A 24,613-nucleotide genomic window follows, 5' to 3' on the forward strand; every position below is an offset into this window, starting at 1 on the left:
GCCACACAGTGAATTGTCTACCGCTATCGTTTCAGCACTCAAAGCGCCGCTGTACTTATCCGATATGGCGGGCCCACTCTCACCACCACTAGTCCGGGTGGTAAGATGGCCGTCGGGAGATCCCGCAATAACAGCCAGCGGGGCGGGGTAGACGCTGGGGCAGGTGAGCTGCTGGGGCACCGGCGTGGAAGGCTGGAGGAGCGGGCAGTGTAGTGGCGTCCTCTGCTGGGCTGAAGAGGCGTCCTCTGCTGGGCTGAAGAGGTGCTGAAGAGGTGGGCCGACGCGCGAGCTAAACTGTGGTGCTAACCTAAACACAGCTAAACTGTGGGTTGTGGTGAACCCTCCTGCTAGTACGCCTATACACAGCTAACGCAAGGTGGACTATATCTACCACCTGGTCCTCGGCGCTGCTCGCCTGTTGGTTCATTCACAGTGTCTCTGGCACATGAACCAGACGCTAAGCTACCGTATATGTTACTAGGATAACCCGTTGTGTAACTGAGTTTACTCCTTTCTCCGTGGCACTAATCAAATGCTCAGCTATCGCCTGTATTTCTAGGATAACCCATGTTATAGCAGAGTCTATCCCTCGCACGCTTTCTTCCACGGGGCTCATCGATGCCGACGTCTGAACACGTCTGAGTCCCACGTCGAAGAGAACTTCCTCCGTGCTCCGCTCCCCGTTGAACTCACGTCTTCCTCGTCTCCTCTCCTCTCTGCCAGCCATCCACCAGCGCCCCCTGCCGGCGCCTGTAATCCTGTCCCGTTATGAGACACCCAAGGTTAGAAAAGGAGGATCCAGGGCAGCAAGTTAATAATTCATATTCAGGCCGGGGTGATCAAAGAGAACCTCACGTTATTTGTCCGGGCAGGATATCAAAGAGAACCACTGATTACAAACGGCCTTGTAAACCCAGGGAATGCAAAAGATTAGGTTAGCAACTCTGAATAATAGTCAGACATATTCAGGTTGCTATATATATATATATATATATATATATATATATATATATATATATATATATATATATATATATATATATATATATATATATATATATATATATATATATATATATATATATATATGTGAAAATGAAATATATATCTCTTTCCACTGAGGGAATAAATAAATAAAGTGAATGAGATCCAGGGGTTACAGTTTATAAAAAGCTTTGGAGTGTTTGTTTCTATAGTTACACCCTACAGTACATGGCTGCGTTTCATTCCCCACCCGTGTCGGAGGGTGTGAGGAGGGCAAATCTTATTTAGAGTATGCAATGAAAAGATAGATACAGAATGCCTTGAACGCATAACATGGCATCCTGGCTATTCAGGAGGGAGTTTGTCACACGGAGGTTGCCTCGTGCCTTGTGTGTATTGTCCTAAACATGTCATCATCTCCAATAAACAGACACTTTATTATTTAAATTTTAATTTGCCTTATTGAGGGCATCAAGTTCAAGTGCTCAACCCCAGAAAGCTCACCCATTCATTGACCAGCATTAACGTTACAAATATTGTGCTATATAAACATTTTTAAAACACAATGCACACACATCAGGTTCATGCCTTCAAGCTTTGTAGATACTGTGGCACATTTCATCAGGAGGTGATTCAGTGAAAAAACAACTATATTAATCTCTTGAAAATAGTTGTGATATGATGTGCCAGGCAATTTATACACTGTATCCTATTACACAGTAGTGAGAAGTTCATGGGGAGAGAAACCGTGGCTAATTAGACTCTCCCAAAACATTTAGGTTTATACAGCAACAGTGACGTGTGACATGCAATGCTTATACAGATCACTTCATCAAGTCCGGCACCCCCCATCTCAAATTAGGTTCCATAAAAGGGCACTAAGTATTTTTATCTTGACATGGCCTTGTGCACCATAACGAGTATGCATTCTCACATTCTCACTACATCCAAAATATGTCCCGCTCAATTTCTCAGTGTTGTGCTTTGTCACCGTGACCGTGAAGGCAGCATCCCGCAGTCTCCTTCAGACATTTCACCTGTGACAGCTAAAGGGATAGCTCTGATTCTTTTTGACATACAGTGGTATGAATTACCACTGAAAGTGTTACTTATACTCATATAAATACCTGCCAGGTGAGTTAATGATGCATAGACATTAGCTGACTTAGCTAGTTCTGTGGTGGGTGTTCTGAAACAGGCCGGGTAAAAGGTTTCAAGCCACATTAGTTGCATAAAAACGTATATCTTTGCATCAGTGTTGATATCATGTGTCTTGTCATCTGTTGAGTTCATCTCTGTCACCTCCAGGGAGGGGGATCTCCAGCCCCAGAGTTCATCTCTGTCACCTCCAGGGAGGGGGATCTCCAGCCCCAGAGTTCATCTCTGTCACCTCCAGGAAGGGGGATCTCCAGCCCCAGGCAGAGTGTGCTTTAACATCTGATGCCCATCTCAGTGTAAGACATACAGTATGGACTTTAGATTTGATGTATAGGACAATGTCACATTTAATGTCCCTTGTGTCCCCAATTTAATCACGGATGTCATAGAGATAACAATCATTTTACGTGGCAATTGTGTGCTAAATGCATTATACTGCATACAAAATAGTCTAATGTTGACAAACCTTTGTCATTGTTTCAAAGTTTAAAGTAAGTTTCAGTCCACAGACTGCAGCTGACCGGGTGAAAGCTGAGCCTAGCTTAAAACAATCCTTTTCTTCTTGACTTTTTACAATATTGCTCCAGCACTGTGTCCCTAGCATACATTCATAGATACAGACATATACATCCCCATACACCCTGTCCTGGCAGCTGATGCCGGGTGCTTGCTCCTCTGCATGGGACCCTCGGAGTCTCCGGTGCCAGGCTGTCCCAGGGACACGACCTCAAAGGGCCACCAGGCCTGTGAAGATCATAAACCTTTGAAGGACCATGTCACAGAGGTCATGCATGTGTTGTTATACCTCCATGGTTGGTATTTGTATTGTTTCACTTTGTTTTGTGTTGCCTTCTGACAATAAAGTTTGGATATTTTGAATGTACAATGAGTAATACAGTGATACAGTACTATGACCAGACCACTGTTCATAAAATGCATCTCCTACCTGAATTCTTTCAAACAATAAACTAACTTAAGGGGGTACTTCACAAAAGAAAAGCTTTATTTTGCACAGCCAACCAGTCACCAGCCACCAGTGATGTCATTGGGGACATTGAATCCTTGTGTTGTGTTAATTACAGCTCAATGAAGTGATAAGGTATCAGTCCATAAGGTATTGCTATTTTCTTCCATCTACAATCTACATCATCTCATGGTGCTGTAATTAATACAGCACAAGGATTCAATGTCCTCGATGACATCACTCGTGGCCATATTCAAACTAATTTACTCTCAATAACTTAAATAAATAATGAATGTGTGCAGAACTGTTTAGAGTTTTTGGATGTGTGTGAGATTATGTGCAAAATAAATCAACATTGTTTTTGGTGAAGTGCCCCTTTAACTAATTAACAAACAACAAACAATAAACAAGCAAACACACTTGATTTCACTATTGCCTCTTATTCAATATAATGTGATGGTTACTAAAGAAGATCCAAACATAGCATAGTCATCATATTTGGATGTGAATCATAGAAATTGGTGGATAAAGTAACCTTATTTAATGAAGAGGTGTAAAAGGTAATGGTGTTTAAAGGCATTTGACCATGTTGTATTAAGACATCCGGCACACAGGGTTATGGGCAGGGGGTACCAGGGATGGATGTCAGTCTTGACCTTGGTCTGCAGTGCTCTGATGAGGAGTATGATAGAGGAGATGGTTCATTAACACAAATCCCAGACTCCCCTCAAAGACCCCTTCTGTTCACGTGAAGCACACTGTGAAATTACCACACAGATCGCTGCTGACGTCCCGGCACACAGAGCTGACTTCAAAGTGACTTCTAAACTAGAAGGCAAGGCTGCATTTGGGAACTGGCTTTATATTAGGTCACAGTAATACTCAACACCCTTCCTTCACAAAGCAGCTGGAACACTATCCGTAGACATTGCTTTGTTTAGTCTATTTATGAGACTTCCTATGTAAGATACCTCTGTGTTCTTTGTTTGATATTCAACTTATGATTCACATATGATTCACATAGACAGAGTGACGTGTAGTGTTTATTGTATATTTTCTGACAGAAAATCAATTAATTCCTTAATGTTTGTCCACTTACTTACCCAATAGAGGGCACTAATGTCAGGGCTTCAGATGATATTTGTTGTGCTCTGTGTGTATGAATGTCATACATCATGTTATTATGTTATTTATACATTTATAAAAATATGCAATTCCTAAATTTAAACAGGTTTATTCATAACTAAACTGAAGCCATGACTTGCAATGTGTGGATAATAAGTCAACACTACAACACTACAATCCAATCAGTGAAATAAACAAAATCTATGAATTATAAAGACTAAACATTAAATATTGTAAACAACAATAACAAAAGGCAGATCCCACTGGATTAGATGAAATCAGATTATTCCATTGGAGGTTTCCCCTCCAAAATTCAGGGATGTGTCTTTTGTGAGAGTGTGTGAGAGAGAAGAGTGAGGTGGGGAGGGAGGGAGGGAGGCCATCCAATGGTATTTCTTAAATTAGCTGTGGGGGCTGGAGGCTCTGTATCTGAGCCGACTGAAGGAGGAGCCGGGGGCTGTCACTATGTTCTGTTTCACTATTACCTGCACGGCTGCACAGCAAACTCTACACTTGTGCTGAGTGAGTGAGTGTGTGTGTGTCTGTGTGTGAGAACGTGAAGACAAAGAGAGAGAGACACAGAGACACAGAGACAGACAGAGAGAGCACAGAAGAGAGAAACCGGGGCTCAAACATCATATATTTTTTTCCTTACTGCAGTTTTCTTTCTTTGGGGGGAGAGGACTCTGTCTATTTCTGTTGACCTCTAAAATAACTTGCAGGGCAACTGGCAGTGGATATGGCTAGTTGTCTGCATAGGACAGGACTTTGTAAAGCACCGGCACTTTTAAGATGCCTCCTTGTTGCATTTGCTCTGGGCCACTTTGCCATAGTGGACGCAGAGCCCTTTGACCACGCGCTCCTCTATCGACACAGATCTGGACCTAATGAAGACAGCATCATCGTTGCCAACAATGGGATCAGGGTGCCCTTTGGAAGGTCTGTGTATTTGGACCCGGTCAATGACCTGGTGACGGAAGTGCTGCCCGGCGACCGCTGTCACGTCACAGTGCTGGACAATGACCCGCTGGCCCAGAAACCTGGCATGCTGAGCCCCAAGAAATTCCCCTGCTCCTTCGCGGCAGACGAGGTCAAATACACTCACTTCGGTTCCCGGAGCCCCAGCAAGGATCGTGTGAAGCTGCAGCTGCGTTATGACTCCCAGACGGACACGGTTATCATCCCCTTCATGCTCGAGGTGGAGGTGGTGTTCCAGCAGCTGGAGATCCTCACCAGGAATATGCCCCTCACCGTAGAGAAACTCAACGGCAACAGTAACCCCATTGACAAAAAGGGTCTGGAGTTTTCCTATGAGGATGGTGTCACTCAGTGTAAGATCGCCACTCTGGTCGGCGCTGGAGGTCTGCCCAGGTATGGCACGCTCTTGAATAATTCCACCAATGGCCAGATGGTTGACTGTGATGAGTTTGTTAAACAAGGCATTCGCTACAAGCACACTGCTACAACCGACTCCCCTAACAGAGACTATATTCCAATGTTGGTTGAGCTGCAGGATAATGACGGAAATGTCATAATGCAGGAGCATTTCCAGATGATGGTTAGAATCAGAGAAGGTGTAGAGAACACAGCTCCTAAGCCCAGCTTTGTAGCTATGATGATGATGGAGATTGATCAGTTTGTGATGACAGCTATAACCAGTGATATGCTGGCAGCTGAAGATGTTGAATCCGATCCAGATGATTTAATCTTCAACATTACTTCCCCACTGGGCCCTCAGCAGGGCTACATCATAAGCACAGATGATCAAAACCTGCCAATCACCTCCTTCTATCAGAGAGATATGAAAGACCTTAAGATAGCCTATAAGCCCCCTTCAGACGACTCCGAAGTAGAAAGGATTTTCCAGCTTGAGTTTGAAATTGTAGATTCAGACGGTGCTGTGTCTGAGCCTTTTGCGTTTATGATTGTTGTAAAGCCTATGAATACCCTGGCTCCAGTGGCAACCAAAAATACAGGGCAGCTATTGTTTGAGGGGCAATCCCGAGCCCTCTCTACCTCTCAGAATTTAGAGATCAGTGATGAGGATAACCTGGACAATGTGAAAATCACTGTCGTTGACGGCTTAAAACACGGCGAGCTGACAGTGCTTGCCAGCCGTAGGAAATTCTTCACCCCTGCTGATTTAGACGCTGGCATCGTGGTGTACCAGCATGACGGCAGCGACACCTACAGTGACAACATCATTTTCAGAATGACTGATGGCAGCCATGAGGTGGAGTTTTTATTCCCCATCACTATTGCCCCAACTGACGACGAGCCCCCTATTATTAATGCCAACACTGGCCTGGTGCTGTTCAAGAATGAAGTCATGCAGATTTCTCCATTCATTCTGAGTGCCACAGATATTGATTCAGAAGACTCAACCATTAGGTTTATCCTGGAGGCGCCCTACTCCACAGTGGGGGAGCTGCTTCTCAGACAAGTGGAGCCTCCCTCTGACCCCTCTCTCTGGAAGTTCAGTGAGACAGATGAGATGTTTGAGCAGGTGGTGACTGAGTGGTTTCAACAGGACATCCTAGACGGGAAGCTCTTCTACCATCACATAGGAGCCCACAGCACCACCACTGTAATCGATCAGTTTGTGTTCCGGGTCCAAGACGATAATGACCCCCCTAACCAGTCTGGCGAAAATGTGTTCACCATTAAAATCCACCCTGTCGATGACCTCCCACCCGAGCTCTTCCCGGGCACCACCCTTCACATGGCGGTCCAAGAGTACGAGCTTACGCACTTCAAAAAGAAGTTTCTGCGCTACACTGATCTGGATTCAGATGACAGGGACCTGAAGTACACCATCACCAAGTCCCCCACTGACACAGATGAGAACAACTCCGCCCTCCTAGGTGAAATAGTGCTGACTGACAGCCCTGACACCGGCGTCACTGAGTTCACGCAGGCCCAGGTCAATCACCTCAAAGTGGCATACAAGCCTCCCAACCAGGAAATGGGTATCACTCCAAAGGTTGCTCAATTCATATTCATTGTGGAAGACACTTCTGGTAACTCAGTAGATGGTCTATTCACTATCTTCTTGCAGCCAGTGGACAACAAGCCCCCAGTGATCACCAACACTGGATTCACCTGTCTGGAAAGAAGCACGTATATCATTACAAGGAAAGAGCTGCATGCCACCGACCAGGATACAGATGATGAAAATATCATATTCACAGTGACCCTGATTCCCCGCTATGGACAGCTGCAGTACTTAGGGATCGACATGTCTAACAGTGAGACATTTGTCCTTGAGGACATAGAAAATAATCGCCTAGCTTATATCCACAGTGGCGAGGAATCCCTCAGTGATGTCATCAAGCTTGACATCAGTGACGGTTTCCACGAGGTGCCCATCATTATCAAGATTACCATTGAGCCCGTCGACGATGAAACGCCCACCATTATGCTGCCAGCGGGCCTGCTCGGGGCCTCTATCGACGTGCTAGAGAATGGTGCAACGGAGATCACAAGCAATGTCATACAGGGTCGTGACGAGGACACGGATGACCTTGTGCTCACCTTCATCGTGGAGGAGCCCCCCAGGCTGGGCGAGATCCTGATCAACGGTGCCCCCGCCGAGAGATTCACGCAACAGGACATCATCAACGGCGTGGTGGTGTACGCTCACACGTCCGGCGAAATCGGCCCGTTCAAAGAACACGACTCCTTTAACCTCACCCTGTCCGATATGTCGGACGGATGGGTCGTCGGGGGCAACAAAGTCCAAGGCGTAAGAGTTCACGTCACAATCCTCCCCGTCGACAGCATTCCGCCTATTGTCAGCGTCGGGGAGCAGTTTGTGGTCGTGGAAGGGGAGAAGAACGTCATTACACTGGAGCACATCGAGGCCGAGGATATCGACACGAACAGTGATGACATCCTGTGCACCATCATCGTCCAACCGACATCTGGCTATGTGGAGAATATCTCCCCTGCTCCGGGTTCTGAGAAGTCCAGAGCGGGTACAGCTATAACTGCCTTTAGCATAAAAGATGTCGCTCAGGGTCATATTTATTACGTCCAGAGCATCCACAAAGGGGTGGAACCGGTAGAAGACCGCTTCACCTTCCGCTGCTCAGATGGCATTAACTTCTCAGAACGTCACTTCTTCCCCATCGTCATCATCCCAGCCAACGACGAGAAGCCTGCAATCTTCATCCGTGAGTTTGTGGTGATGGAGGGCATGAGTCTGGTCATTGACACTCCCATCCTGAATGCAGATGATGGTGATATTCCCGGGGATGAGCTGGAGTTCGAGATCATCAAACCCCCTGTGCACGGTACCATAGTTCAGCAGCTCAGCACCGGTACCATCCCTGTGGACAAGTTCAACCTGGAGCAGATCAAGGAGGCGTCCAACATTGTCTATGAACATGATGACTCAGAGACAAAGGAGGACAGCTTTGAAATTAGGCTCTCCGATGGGAAACACACTGTGGAGAAAAAAGTTCTCATCATGGTCATTCCTGTTGATGATGAAACACCTAGGATGGCTATAAATGACGGCCTTGAAGTTGAGATTGGAGAGACCAAAATCATTAGTAACAGGGTTATGAAGGCCACAGACCTTGACTCTGAAGACAAAGAGCTAACATATGTTGTTCGCTACGGCCCCAGCCAAGGCTATCTCCAACGCATCACCAAGTATGGAGATGTCATAGGCAATATCACCCTTGGCATGAACTTCACGCAGGATGAAATCGACAAACAGTTAATCCAGTATGTGCACACAGGTCAAGAGGGCATTCGTGACCTGCTGAAGTTTGACGTCACGGATGGCATCAATCCCCTCATCGACCGTTACTTCTACATCAACATTGGAAGCATTGACATGGTATTCCCAGATGTCATCAACAAAGGTGTAACTCTCAAAGAAGGAGGCAAAGTAACCCTTACCACTGACCTGCTCAGTACGACTGACATCAACAGCCCTGATGAATACCTCAGCTTTAGCATCACGCGGGCCCCCAGTAGAGGTCATCTAGAATGCACCGACTTCCCAGGAGTACCCATCTCCACCTTCACCCAACTGCAGCTTGCCGGCAACAAAATCTACTACATCCACACCACCGACGATGAGATGAAGATGGACAGCTTTGAGTTTGAGGTCACAGATGGTTACAACCCTGTATTCCGCACCTTCAGAGTGTCCATCACTGATGTGGACAATAAGAAACCTGTCCTGACGGTCCACAATCTGCTTGTGGGAGAGGGAGAAATCAAGCTCATCACACCGTTTGAGTTGACAGTTGAGGACCGCGACACCCCGGACAACCTGCTGCACTTCATAGTCACCCAGGTGCCAGTGCACGGGCAGCTGCTGTTCAACAACACCCAACCAATCACCACCTTCACCAAACAGGACCTGAATGAGAACCTCATCACCTATAAGCACGATGGCACAGAGACCAACGAAGACAGCTTCTCCTTCACGGTCACAGATGGCACGCATTCCGACTTTTATGTCTTCCCTGACACCGTATACGAGACACGCAAGCCACAGATGATGACCATTCATATCAACACCGTGGACAACGGTGTCCCCCAGATTGTGGTCAATAAGGCTGCTTCCTCGCTAAGAGTCCTCCACACAGGCCACCTGGGCTTCCTGATCACCAGCAAGGCCCTGAAGTCTGAGGACAGAGACAGCCCCCGTAAGGTCCTGAAATACACAGTGTCTGAGCCCCCCCTCCACGGCTTCATCATTGACTCCTCTGCTGGCAACGACAGCATCAAGACCTTCTCACAAGGTGAGCTAACACAACACCATCATGCCCCAATAGGTTCAAATACAATTATTTGATTTATGTCTTTTTAACCAACCTATATAGCCTATAGGCTACATTCATACATGCAATTGAGGACTAATATTTTTAAAGCTACTTAAAGGTATATATAATCATAGTATAAAGATATATGATAAATGTATATATTAGAGGAAATTACATATTGGAGTACGAAAATAAATTGCTAAATTCAAAATTGTGATAGTCCCATTAACACAAGTTGCTTATTTTCTGTTCATTACCATTTAAATAAAAGCCTGAGGGTGTAACTGAAGCTCAGTTAAAAGTGGGCTAATCTTCTCAAATACCTAAACAAGTGTCTAGGTTTTTCACCTTCCACTCTCTCTACTCTCATGTTCTCATGCAACACCAGCTGATATCGATGACATGAAGATTTGTTATGTGCTGCTGGATGGGAGCAACGCCACAAGTGACATCTTCTACTTCAGCGTGGAAGACAACGGTAAGACACATTTTCTATAGCTCAGAGACACACTCGTTGATACGGTCGAGGTCCCATTACTGAGGTATCACCTGCCTGCAGGCATTCCTTAAGGCTTTATCCTACTTTTTAGGGCCTCCTTTAAGATCGAATCTTCCTGCTTTGTGTCAATCTCCCGGGTGTTTGCATCACAAAGATTTAAGGCAGTTGGCCATGACTGACAGCCTGCATATAGCCCCCCCCCCCCCCCCCGTCTCTTCTCGCAACACTGGAAAAGCTAGCAGGTCTAAAGGCGAGGGGTCAAAGGGGACTTGGGGACCAAGCATGCGACTGTGTGTAAAAAGAGCTGGAACTGTTGGACAATGAGTACAGCTCTGAATTGTATTGTTAGTGAAGAATAGGGTCCTTTCATTGTATTTCTCTTGTATGTCGTCTTGTCTTTGAAGTGACAGTGAAACCAAAGGCTTCAAAGGTATTTGTAATGTTTTTTTTTTTTTATCAATCAAGTAAGGACAACCATGAAGCGTTGGATGTTGGGTGTCATGGGGACTTTGCATTTGGTTTGTCTTTATACGTTTGTGAATTGTGTGTAACTACCGGTAGTTGAATCTAAAAGTAGCTTCATTGCATCGTTTAGAGAAACCCATTATATTGTAAAATATATTCTGTGAGCATAATAGAAATAGTGAGAAATAGCATGGTGAAAATAGCTGGGATATTTACACAATCCATCCCGAGGTATTTGTGGAAGGAAATCGTGGGAATAATCTTCAACGATCCATTCGGAGGTATTTGTGGAAGGGAATCATCTCAATGTAGTTTCTATTTTTCAGTTTCTATTTTAGTGGAGTTTTATGCGTCATCAGCATCCGATTAAGGTCCTCCGCATTTTGACCAAGATCCATCCCCCTCCCTCACTGGAGGCACGCTGCTCACCGGGGGGCTTTGGATTTCAGTAGCTGTGTGTATTTATATTCCTTGGAAATGTACTTTTGGTTCGATGTCATACGAGCCTCACTTCTTCCATTTCACACATTTTGCATTTCAAACAAGGCCATCTTGTGGTCCCTTTCAGTACAGTATCCACCTTTCAGTACAGTATCCACCTTTCAGTGCACAGTATCCACCTTTCAGTACAGTATCAACCTTTCAGTGCACAGTATCCACCTTTCAGTACAGTATCCACCTTTCAGTACAGTTACAGTATCCACCTTTCAGTGCACAGTATCCACCTTTCAGTACAGTATCCACCTTTCAGTGCACAGTATCCACCTTTCAGTACAGTATCAACCTTTCAGTACAGTTACAGTATCCACCTTTCAGTACAGTATCCACCTTTCAGTACAGTATCAACCTTTCAGTGCACAGTATCCACCTTTCAGTACAGTATCCACCTTTCAGTACAGTTACAGTATCCACCTTTCAGTACACAGTATCCACCTTTCAGTACAGTATCAACCTTTCAGTACAGTATCCACCTTTCAGTACAGTATCCACCTTTCAGTACAGTTACAGTATCCACCTTTCAGTGCAGTATCCACCTTTCAGTACAGTATCAACCTTTCAGTGCACAGTATCCACCTTTCAGTACAGTATCCACCTTTCAGTACAGTTACAGTATCCACCTTTCAGTACACAGTATCCACCTTTCAGTACAGTATCAACCTTTCAGTGCACAGTATCCACCTTTCAGTACAGTATCCACCTTTCAGTACAGTTACAGTATCCACCTTTCAGTGCACAGTATCCACCTTTCAGTACAGTATCCACCTTTCAGTACAGTATCCACCTTTCAGTACAGTATTCACCTTTCAGTACACAGTATCCACCTTTCAGTACAGTATCCACCTTTCAGTACAGTATCCACCTTTCAGTACACAGTGACAGTATCCACCTTTCAATACACAGTATCCACCTTTCAGTACAGTTACAGTATCCACCTTTCAGTACAGTATCCACCTTTCAGTACAGAATCCACCTTTCAGTGCACAGTATCCACCTTTCAGTACAGTATCCACCTTTCAGTACAGTATCCACCTTTCAGTACAGTATCCACCTTTCAGTGCACAGTGACAGTATCCACCTTTCAATACACAGTATCCACCTTTCAGTACAGTTACAGTATCCACCTTTCAGTACAGTATCCACCTTTCAGTACAGTATCCACCTTTCAGTACAGTATCCACCTTTCAGTGCACAGTATCCACCTTTCAGTACACAGTATCCACCGGTCATATTGTTAACCATTTCACTACCACACTACCAAAGGGTTAACCCTTTCACAACCACATTACAGAAGGTTAACCTTCTGTAGTGTGGTAGTGAAAGGGTTAAGCTCTCAAATTCGATTTGATTTACGTTGGCTCTATGGTCAGCTCTGTCTGAATGTTGCATGTTAGATGGACCTGAACAGCCTTACATATATAGCTAATGCAAAGCAATAAAATGAAACAGCTGGAGGGGCTCTTTGCTATTTTAGAATCAGCTGTAAATGCTAAACAGATTCTGAGGTTTAGAAATGCAATCCATGCTGCAGGGAAGGTTTGGGCTATACTTGTGCTGGATTTAGGACCAGATCAGTGGCAGCGCCATCACCACCATCATCATCATCATCATCATCATCATCATCATCATCATCATCATCATCATCATCATCATCATCATCATCATCATCATCATCATCATCATCATCACCATCCTTGACAAAAAAGGTGCTGGGAAATTGTGGCCTTTTTTCAAATTCCTCCTTTTCACCAAAGCAAAGCCCTCCCCCATTAATTATCAAAGTATTGACACGAGAAAGGGCCTCAGCACTCTGTTAAATTAAGTCAAATTATTCTTATAGTACTAGAAAAAGGTAATTATCTTAGTAAAATGATACTGGCTAGTCTTTGAAATATATGTCGTATCTCCAGTAAACTATCTATTTGATTTATTACTGGCAATACTGCCACCTATTCATTTGTCTCAAGTGAATAGCGGTTGTTCTTTTCTCTGCGCTGTTGGCCGGTCGTTCTGTCTGTAAATGTGGGTCTATAGTCACAGGAAGGGAACACGAGGGCTTCAATTAACTCACATAGTCTGTGTTTGTCCTCCTTCTCTGTTTGAGCCCCCGGCTTGCTCAGCTGAACCAGCTGCAGGTTGGGATGTAAAGCTCTGCTCCACCTGGCCAGCTGGACCTCTGGTCTTGTTGTTGTCTGGGCACGGTTCACATGGAGAGGGCACCGGAGGGGCTGCCAACAGGTCACACCATGACACACACACACACACACGCACACACACACACACGCACGCACGCACACACACACACACACACACACACACACACACACACACACACACACACACACACACACACACACACACACACACACACACACACACACACACACACACACACACACACACACACACACACACACACACACACACACACACACACACACACTCATCAGCACACAAATATTATTGTAAGGAATCTGTAACTGCATAATGCGTTTTCAGAAAATGTTTAAGTTCCCCTGCTGGGGATCGAACCCTAAGCGAATGTTGAAACTAACCTTAACTCTAACAATAATCATAGTTAGATAGTGGTGAGAGCCCTCCACTGCAATGATTGTTGGTTCAACTCCTGGTTACAGCTTTGTTTTGGACTTTTGCCGATACAGTACAGTTATAAAAACTATATAACTTATTGCTATAACATGACGTACATCATGTACCTTCTTTCCTGTAGTCGATTAGTACTTTATGTACGTTTTCTGATGAGACCGTGTTGGCATACACATGCTCACACTCTCACACACACACACACACACACACACACACACACACACACACACACACACACACACACACACACACACACACACACACACACACACACACACACACACACACACACATATCTGTCTCTCTCGCCCTGTCTCTGACACACACACACACATCTGGATGGAGATAAGGAAAGCTCCAGGGATGAACTATTGAGCTAGTGACTCGAGGAAGTGATATGATCCAGGACATGTAGGGGCAAGTTGCAGCACTCTGATGGTCAGCAAGTCAGACAATAAAACTGAAAGGGAAGATCCCTGAGGGTCTTAGGGGATTTGTACTCAGTGTCCTTTTGAATTTGTTCACTTCACTTTGCTCGACTTTACAATTGTTTTCTGTGTACTTATCTAACACTAAGGGCTAAATCCACAAAGAATGGATTGCACGGAGCAAGTTGCACCCTTACTTACAATTCATTATGAAATGAAAATGTGGGACCCTGATGTAAACAAGACGAAAGTCTTTCTCTGGTCTGCATCCCCTTAACAATTGTGTGTATTGAGCTGTACTGTATTGTACCCATTCTGCAATCTGCTAATGAAAATGTTCATTCAATCAATCAATCTGCACGGTGATTGATTGAATGAAAATTTTATTAACAGATTGCAGAATGGGTACAATACAGTATGGCTCAATACACACAATTGTTAAGGGGATGCAGACCAGAGAAAGACTTTCGTCTTGTTTACATCAGGGTCCCCCATTTTCATTTCATAATGAATTGTAAGTAAGGGTGCAACTTGCTCCATGCAATCCATTCTTTGTGGATTTAGCCCTAAGTGGTCTTGAGAGAGAAGATACTGACATACTGTCTTCTTTTGTATCTCGACTTGGCAGGAGAGAGGTCCAGTGGGCCTAGTACCCAACCTGAAAGAGAGAGAGAGAGAGAGAGAGAGAGAGAGAGAGAGAGAGAGAGAGAGAGAGAGAGAGAGAGAGAGAGAGAGAGAGAGAGAGAGAGAGAGAGAGAGAGAGAGAGAGAGAGAGAGAGAGAGAGAGAGAGGGGGGGGGGGGATGCTAGAACTGGGTCCATACATACAGACAAACTAGAGAATATCTCCCGTTTAAAAGCTTGGAAGGAGATGAATGTGATTGTGAGAGGTTATGCTATCACCATGCTCTGTCCTCACAATATATGTTTTGGGACACTGCATGATAATCCCTACACAGTAATGATTTTTTTTTACTTCAATCGGCTTAATCAGGCCTAAACTGTTTAGCTGAGTGCTTTGTGTGCCATGGCCTGACTTGAGTGTGATGGTGAGGTAGGAAATAGCTGACATACACTGATACACCCAGCTGCTGAGGGGCTTAGTAGCCTTTCAACAGTCCCCTTCAATACATACTGTAGGTCTCTTTCTGCAAGTGGGCCAAGCTCATTAATACACACATACACCCTCACACCATCATAAACACAAACACTCAACCTCACATCCAGTTAGCTCTTTCATTTGCCTAAAGCAACACCTGCTTCCCTTCAGATACCCAACACCAATATGTATTGGTCAGGTATGCAGCCTACTCAACCTATGTCATAGGTACTCATCTCTAATGTCATACAGTAAGTACTAAATATCTTACCTTGCAGACTCACAGACTCCAGCATATGCCGATGAGCATAATGTAACTTCATACATGTGCAGTGCACACATTTAGATTTACATGTGTATGTTGGTGGGTGCTGCTAATACGGTGAGATCTGTCCATAGAGTATTGCTCCGGACTCATGATCGGAAGATCACCGGTTCGAGCCCCGGTCAAGGCCGTTGTCGGAAAGTGCCGTTGTTGTCCAGCAGGGGGCACTCTGTCCTCTGGACTAATCAGTAACAATTCCCCTGTTACGGTGATAGGGACAATGTACAGCTGTGAGTGCCGTCCTTCGGATGAGATGCTAAACTGAAGTCTTGACTGAATTCTGTTGTTAAAGAACCTAGGACACTTATCGCAAAGAGTAGGGGGTTCCCAGACGTTCCTGGCCAAATTCCCAATCAGGTCTCTGACATCAAGGCCACCTAATCATCCCTATGGCAGCCATTGAGCCTGCGTAGCCCAAGGTTGGGTGCTACCAGTGGTGGTGAAGGAGGCAATTTCCACCCTACATTGTGGGGAGCGCTTTGAGTGTCTAGAAACGCGCTATATTATAAATGTAATGAATGAATGAATCTCAGTCAGGCTCTTATCGGGATCAGTACTGAAAGTGGTCTGTGTGTATGGCCTTTGGCACAGCACATGTGTTGCTGTGGTAGTTGTGGCGAGAGTATATCACTGTCAGAGGTCAAGAGTGGACATTCAGTTGCAGGGCCGCTGACAGGGGGAGACAACCAGGTACGCTGTCCTGGTCAGCCATGGGATGGTCATTAGACTTATGATTCAGGATGGTGAGGGGGCCCCAGTGGGATCATTTTGTCCCAGGCCCAGGCATTATAACTGAGCAGTTGGACGCAGACTGTCTTGGAGGAGACCTGGTGGTCAGTGGTGAACATTCCCACCTCCCAGAGGAGCTTTTTTTGTCAGGACCCAGAGGGAGGTCCTGTGGAGTGCCTGTTTAACTTTTCACCCTGTAACAGAGTTGTAATGTCAGGAATGTGTCTCAGGTGCATAAATCAATCACAGCTGAGTGATGAGGTCAGCGACCAGAATAGAAGTTACCTTTACAAACATACTTGCAAAAATGAAAAAGGGGGTATGGGGTGGAATGAATAGATAGATAGATAGATATATAGATAGATAGATAGATAGATAGATAGATAGATAGATAGATAGATAGATAGATAGATAGATAGATAGATAGATAGATAGATAGATAGATAGATAGATAGATAGATAGATAGATAGATAGATAGATAGATAGATAGATAGATAGATAGATAGATAGATAGATAGATAGATAGATAGATAGATAGATAGATAGATAGATAGATAGATAGATAGATAGATAGATAGATAGATAGATAGATAGATAGATAGATAGATAGATAGATAGATAGATAGATAGATAGATAGATAGATAGATAGATAGATAGATAGATAGATAGATAGATAGATAGATAGATAGATAGATAGATAGATAGATAGATAGATAGATAGATAGATAGATAGATAGATAGATAGATAGATAGATAGATAGATAGATAGATAGATAGATAGATAGATAGATAGATAGATAGATAGATAGATAGATAGATAGATAGATAGATAGATAGATAGATAGATAGATAGATAGATAGATAGATAGATAGATAGATAGATAGATAGATAGATAGATAGATAGATAGATAGATAGATAGATAGATAGATAGATAGATAGATAGATAGATAGATAGATAGATAGATAGATAGATAGATAGATAGATAGATAGATAGATAGATAGATAGATAGATAGATAGATAGATAGATAGATAGATAGATAGATAGATAGATAGATAGATAGATAGATAGATAGATAGATAGATAGATAGATAGATAGATAGATAGATAGATAGATAGATAGATAGATAGATAGATAGATAGATAGATAGATAGATAGATAGATAGATAGATAGATAGATAGATAGATAGATAGATAGATAGATAGATAGATAGATAGATAGATAGATAGATAGATAGATAGATAGATAGATAGATAGATAGATAGATAGATAGATAGATAGATAGATAGATAGATAGATAGATAGATAGATAGATAGATAGATAGATAGATAGATAGATAGATAGATAGATAGATAGATAGATAGATAGATAGATAGATAGATAGATAGATAGATAGATAGATAGATAGATAGATAGATAGATAGATAGATAGATAGATAGATAGATAGATAGATAGATAGATAGATAGATAGATAGATAGATAGATAGATAGATAGATAGATAGATAGATAGATAGATAGATAGATAGATAGATAGATAGATAGATAGATAGATAGATAGATAGATAGATAGATAGATAGATAGATAGATAGATAGATAGATAGATAGATAGATAGATAGATAGATAGATAGATAGATAGATAGATAGATAGATAGTTAGTAGGGATGCCCCGATCGATCGGCCACCGATCGTTATCGGCCGATACTCAGTATAAATATGCAATCTGTGAATTCCGATAATTAGTCATATTCGCCGATAGCGGAAACCGATCAAGCGAAGCTCTCACTCGCTGTCTGTCTCAGACACACACGACCTGCAAACTGCCGCTGCTCCTCCTCCCTAGCCCCGCCCGCCCCCGTGTAGAGTTTGTAAACAAAGAGGTGCGGCTCCTCTGCTCGAGTCTGTAGTGCACTGCATTCGACCTGCGCTAACGTTAGCTACCTAGCTATCGTTACTGTTTAAACAAAATTACCCAGTCAACTATTCACGTTTAGTAGGCATTGTCTAACGGTATTTAGCCGGCTAGCTACCGATAGCTCCTGATATCAACAAATGATCCAGAAAGTCTAGTAGTTCATGTTCATACCTCAGTTAGCTTGCGTTAGCTGACGTTCGTTTACTGTTCAAAACGAAATGTCCCATTGAACTAAAGTTCTGTCTTAACGTCATCTAGCCGGCTAGCAGTAGCTACAGATAGCTCTTGATATCAATGTCTTATAACATTGATTTAATGCGTATTCGAGCTGAGGGCTTGCTTAATGTGAAATGAGCAAAGCACTTAACGTTACCAATGGGGTCCCGCTGCAGCGCCGGAGAATCCTTTTTGGAGCTGGGCTACTAGAGTACACACAGACAGTGGAGCTGTTTGCAGATAGTGAGCATTTTGACTTGTTGCGTGGTGGCGATGTCTCGCAGTCGCAGATAATACAAGTACAAGTCTAATTATATAATATATATATTTTATAAAAAAAAAAAAAAAAACTTTTTATATAAAATAATTTTTAATTTCTTTTTAATCAAAAACAATCGGTATCGGATCGGTATCGGCCGATATGGCTCACGACGATCGGTGATCGGTATCGGTGGCAAAAAACGTGATCGGGGCATCCCTAATAGATAGATAGATAGATAGATAGATAGATAGACAGACAGACAGACAGACAGACAGACAGACAGACAGACAGACAGACAGACAGACAGACAGACAGACAGACAGACAGACAGACAGACAGACAGACAGACAGACAGACAGACAGACAGACAGACAGACAGACAGACAGACAGACAGACAGACAGACAGACAGACAGACAGACAGACAGACAGACAGACAGACAGACAGACAGACAGATAGACAGATAGATAGATAGATAGATAGATAGATAGATAGATAGATAGATAGATAGATAGATAGATAGATAGATAGATAGATAGATAGATAGATAGATAGATAGATAGATAGATAGATAGATAGATAGATAGATAGATAGATAGATAGATAGATAGATAGACAGATAGACAGATAGATAGATAGATAGATAGATAGATAGATAGATAGATAGATAGATAGATAGATAGATAGATAGATAGATAGATAGATAGATAGATCGATCGATCAATCCCCCTAGATCCCCCTCCATCCCCCTAGATCCTAAGTGGATATTACATACCTCCATCCCCCAACCTGCTGAAAACTGATACGCGGCATTTTGGAAAGGAATCCTTCCCTTAAGTAATTTCTGATGAGTCATGACTCAGTAAGAGGACCGGGTGATTAATGAGGTGACCTGGGGGAAACTCTTGTGTCTCGTAACGTCTGAATAAAAAAAAAAAAAAAAAAAAACAATTTTGTAGAAAAAGAATGTTCGCTCCTGAAATGAAGAGATGGTTCCAGTTCTGGGATGTCCATGTTCAGAATGCCAGTGTTTTACTGTACATGGCATTGTACAATGTGTTGTCGTCTCTTATGACAAAGAATATGACATACTCAAGTAAATGAAAGTTAGCCTAGGCCTACTCTGGAGTAAAGATAATCAACCCAATAACAGTAACTACAGTAACGAGTTATTTTCCACCTTTGCTGACAGGAGGGTGAATCTAGTCTACGAACACAACCCCCAACCCCCCCCCCCCTAACAGTTTTCCATGGCTACATTTCCGGTTTGTATTTACAAGTCATCGATGAGTGTTGTCACTGTAAATGACCAGTTCTCAGTAAATGTTGTCCCTGTACTTAGAAGAACAAACTGTCTAGACACGATATGGCAGTGAACTGAATCAGTTTAGGGTCACTTACCCTCCCCTTCCCCGTCCTGCTGGGAATTTCTATTGGCAAAGTAATAACCTAGCCTCCTACACAAGTGACTGGGTTGGAAACACCCTACAGTCATTTAAAGTTTAGGGAGACTGAGCCAATAAATACTTGTTTTTACAAGTGGATGTACAGCTCACATATATATATATCTTTGTCCGTCAGGCCTCAGCCCTATAGTCTGCTACGGGCTATGAGCAAAAGAAGCCCTCAATCAGTGTCAGACTTGTCCAGACGTTTGTAGAATCCCCCTCCTCAGATATGTGGAAGGAGATGGGAAAAGTTTTATGGGAAGTGTCCGTCAGACCTTCAAAGCTTGCCGTCGACTGTTCTTCAATAAACCCTGCTTGCATTGTGTGCTGCCAACACGATTGAAGTGACATCGGTGGAACTCCTTGTTAAATGTTGAAATCATGTTTGTTTCTATTCTGAAAACAAATGCCTTTTATGTCCCTTCTAATTGGTGGACTGTGCATTCAGGGTGAAAGTCTCTGTATAGATTGCACCACCAAATCCCAAATTGACTGAAAACGATGGTCCAATCTCAATGTCTGCACTTACTGACTTTGACGTGTGTTCCTGCTAAATCTGTGAGGGATCAGGGTTGTTCCACTGCCCTTCATGCACACTTTCTGTAAGCCTTTAATTCAGCAGACTTTGCTCGAGGGAATAACCCACAAGTGAGTTTATTGAAATTCATGCTCATATATATATATATATATATATACACACACACACATATATGCACATACATGTACACGTACAGTACATACATTCAGGTCCATGAGGGCTCAGTCAGTAAGTCAGTGAGGACGGATATTGAGATTGGACCTACACAGTGATTTCAGTGAAACAAAAACAAGATGGACTTGTGGCGTCAACACTCATCACATTTAGGTGCAAAGCAGTCTCGGATTTCCCTCAAAATGATTAACTTACTGATAGCAAAGAACAATGATTATATTCACGTCAGCTGAATTGGTCTCTGTACTTCCCCTAAATGCCACAATGTAACTTTTTTTTCTCCCCGCCCAACTCTGGAGGCAGATCATATAGGCCTTAGTGGCCTTAGTGTTATGTGATCATGCAGAGCAAGGAGAGGAATGCACTTCTTACGAGCCTCCAGACTCCAGGGCCACAGACAGAGCAGGGGCCTGGAAGTGATGCGGGAGCCCTTGCAGACAAGTGTGTGTGTGTGTGTGTGTGTGTGTGTGTGTGTGTGTGTGTGTGTATTAGGGGGAGTGCTCCAAGCGGATCCCCTTTCAAAGCCCCCTCTGTCATCCAGACTCTCAACTCCCCAGAAATCCAAGCCAATCTCTGATAGGTCGATAACCCAAGGTCCTCCACTGCAGTTGCCGAGGACAGAGAGCAGAACGACTGAAAGAGAAGAATAAATGTGTGTGTGTGTGTGTGTGTGTGTGTGTGTGTGTGTGTGTGTGTGTGTGTGTGTGTGTGTGTGTGTGTGTGTGTGTGTGTGTGTGTGTGTGTGTGTGTGTGTGTGTGTGTGTGTGTGTGTGTGTGTGTGTGTGTGTGTGTGTGTGTGTGTGTGTGTGTGTGTGTGTGTGTGTGTGTGTGTGTGTGAGTGCATATGTGTTTATATCCTACAGTGCCATAGCTTTAAACCATGTTGAACCTCTATTTGACTCTTGTCAAATACTGTATAATCAAACAAGTCCTACAAACAGCGCGCCGTGGCCCAGTGTATTTGCCTGTAGGTTCACCCACCAGTACAGCACATGTCTGCATGCTGTAGCCAGGTGCTTCAAGTGGGGCACGGCCACGTTAAGTTACACCAACGCTTCCTAACTGTGTTTTGGGATCAGACCTGTCACCCGTGTCAACAGTCGGAGGAAGATTTACAGTCTCATGGTGCCAGTGTTGGGGTGAGGTGGTGGTGGGGGCCGGGGGGTGCTTGGCTGGAAGACACACCCTCTTACAGGCCCCAACCATAAACCCACCCTTCTCCTTCTATCTCCTTCACGCACTTCCTCCTCATTCTCCCTCTTACGGTATCTTGTCCATATCTTTACTCCAATCTGTTTTCTCAACTTTACACGCAATTTCACACACATCTCACCCCATTCTGTCTTTCTCTTTCATTTTCTGTCCTACTTATACACCCCTGCCCTGAATTATGTAGTGAGGTTGGAGAGGTGTTGTGGAGTTATGATGTATGGCTCCAAACGTTATTCTTATCTGCTCTCAATATCGCAGAGCTGCCCCCACAGCACTCTCTTTTTCTTGTTTTAAAGAAACTCTAAAGAATACTTAAGAATCCTGATCATTGCGCCACAATGTACCTTTCGAAATGTCCATTATCTGAGAGGATACAGGCCAACGGACGGACTCAAAGATATTTGAATGCCAGGCGTAGCCATAGCCAGGACAGGGACACTGCCAGTATTTATAAAAAAAAACAGAATGATTAATGAGGAAATGTAATAAATGCTTGTGTCGATCAGTCGAGGGTATTCTTAGCTACAGGTTGCTCTTCCTTGCATCATCCTGTTTGGACGTCAAAGCCTCTCATACTGACCCACCTCTCCAATGATATCTCCTGTGGTCTGACCTACTAGCGTGTGCATCTATGTATGGTGCGGCACGGTTGTGTAAATAGGAGCTGATGGGGAATGTGCTATCAAAAGGACACTGGCACAGTGGGGGAGACGCTTCTGAGTCTCTCTACTGTATGTGTTTTGAGGTTGGATTGCGGCTGGTGGACACTGGATAGCCTCGAATTCTATAAACAGTACAGTGTCCTATTGCTACCTGCGTTCTAAACCTTTGGGATTATAGGATTCTGTCATTGGTGATTTCTTTTCAGTACTAGGGGCCAATGATGCCAGAGTTCCAATAATATCACAACATGGGCCACTGCTGGAATGATCAAGGTGGGTACACCCAGTGGAATCTGAAAACCTGTTGCTTAATCGGCTCAGTTTACAGGATAGTGACTAGATTAACTGAGCAGTACATCCAAAAACATATTATATATATATATATATATATATATATATATATATATATATATATATATATATATATATATATATATATATATATATATATATATATATATATATATATATATATATATATATATATATATATATATATATATATATATATATGTGTGTGTGTGTATGACAGAAGACATCTCTATAGCAGATATCAGAAACTCATCAAATCGTACCAAAACTATCTGGATGCATCAGTAGCACTCCGGGTAATAATATGTTTTTGGTTTTTGGATGAACTGCCCTGTTAATGCAACCCTACGTGACTTTCCAATGGTGAGGAATGAAACATATTGACCGTTATCATGGCTTCAATCACAGGTGCTCACAGGCAGCCATCTTCAGAATGTTGGCAAATCTCTGTAGAAGGCAGGGCCAACAAAATGGCACGTGTGTAAATGACAGTCAACCTGGAGTTGTGGTTTAAGTTACAGACTTGATAGCGCCATGAGCGCAGTCGGCTAGTGACCTCTTCCTGTGTGAGATGCTTAAAGGATGTCGGGCAACAGCTTAGAGAAGCTTGGAAGGCGTCCAGTCTCGCTCTCTCAATCACAGGTTTAAAAACATGAGAGGCATTCGGTGCAAATATACTTGCCCTGTCCATGCCAGCTATCAACATCAATCACACCCTACTTTCTAATTTACTGAAGGACTGAGCACGGCATATGGAAATGTCTTTGTGACCTATAAAGCATCTCATCCCAATTATGATTATTGTCAGTTTGAAACGCCGGGGTAAACTGTGACCTCAGAGCTGTACAGGGTGTATGATTGATATCTAGATTCTAGACTAAAGGTTTGTCGTAAAGACTGTAGTAAACGAGTTTGTAAATCAGCTCTGAGGCATCACAGAGACTCTTCAGAATGAGCGTTTTGACTTTTATTCCTGTAGCTGTCATTGAGCACTCAGTTGTTACAGTCCTGCATTGCTTAGCCTCCCATTCCATCCCTCTCGTTATGGCACTCATAAAATGAAGGTGTCCCTTAACTTTGGAATGACCCCTCTGTGAACTACGAGAGGTCTATCTATCGGTTAAATTAGTGAACAACTGCCGTTTGAATGTATTAAAATGTAATACATTTTTGTTGAATTTCACACAAAACTGTCATGAC

General features: G+C 43.4%; 1 protein-coding gene across 1 annotated transcript in view; it reads left to right on the forward strand.

The window, feature by feature from the left end:
* Positions 1 to 4,970: 4,970 nt before the first annotated feature.
* Positions 4,971 to 24,613, forward strand: part of frem3 (Fras1 related extracellular matrix 3) — a gene marked incomplete at its 5' end in the record, with an annotated part of 59,151 nt that continues 39,508 nt past the window's right edge. The window contains 2 exon segments of the mRNA XM_084319177.1: positions 4,971 to 9,996; positions 10,406 to 10,495. Of these exon segments, the coding sequence (XP_084175303.1) occupies positions 4,971 to 9,996; positions 10,406 to 10,495 (5,116 nt within the window).

Source organism: Notolepis coatsorum, assembly GCF_963971535.1.
Source record: "Notolepis coatsorum genome assembly, chromosome: 7".
Lineage (NCBI taxonomy): Eukaryota > Metazoa > Chordata > Actinopteri > Aulopiformes > Paralepididae > Notolepis > Notolepis coatsorum.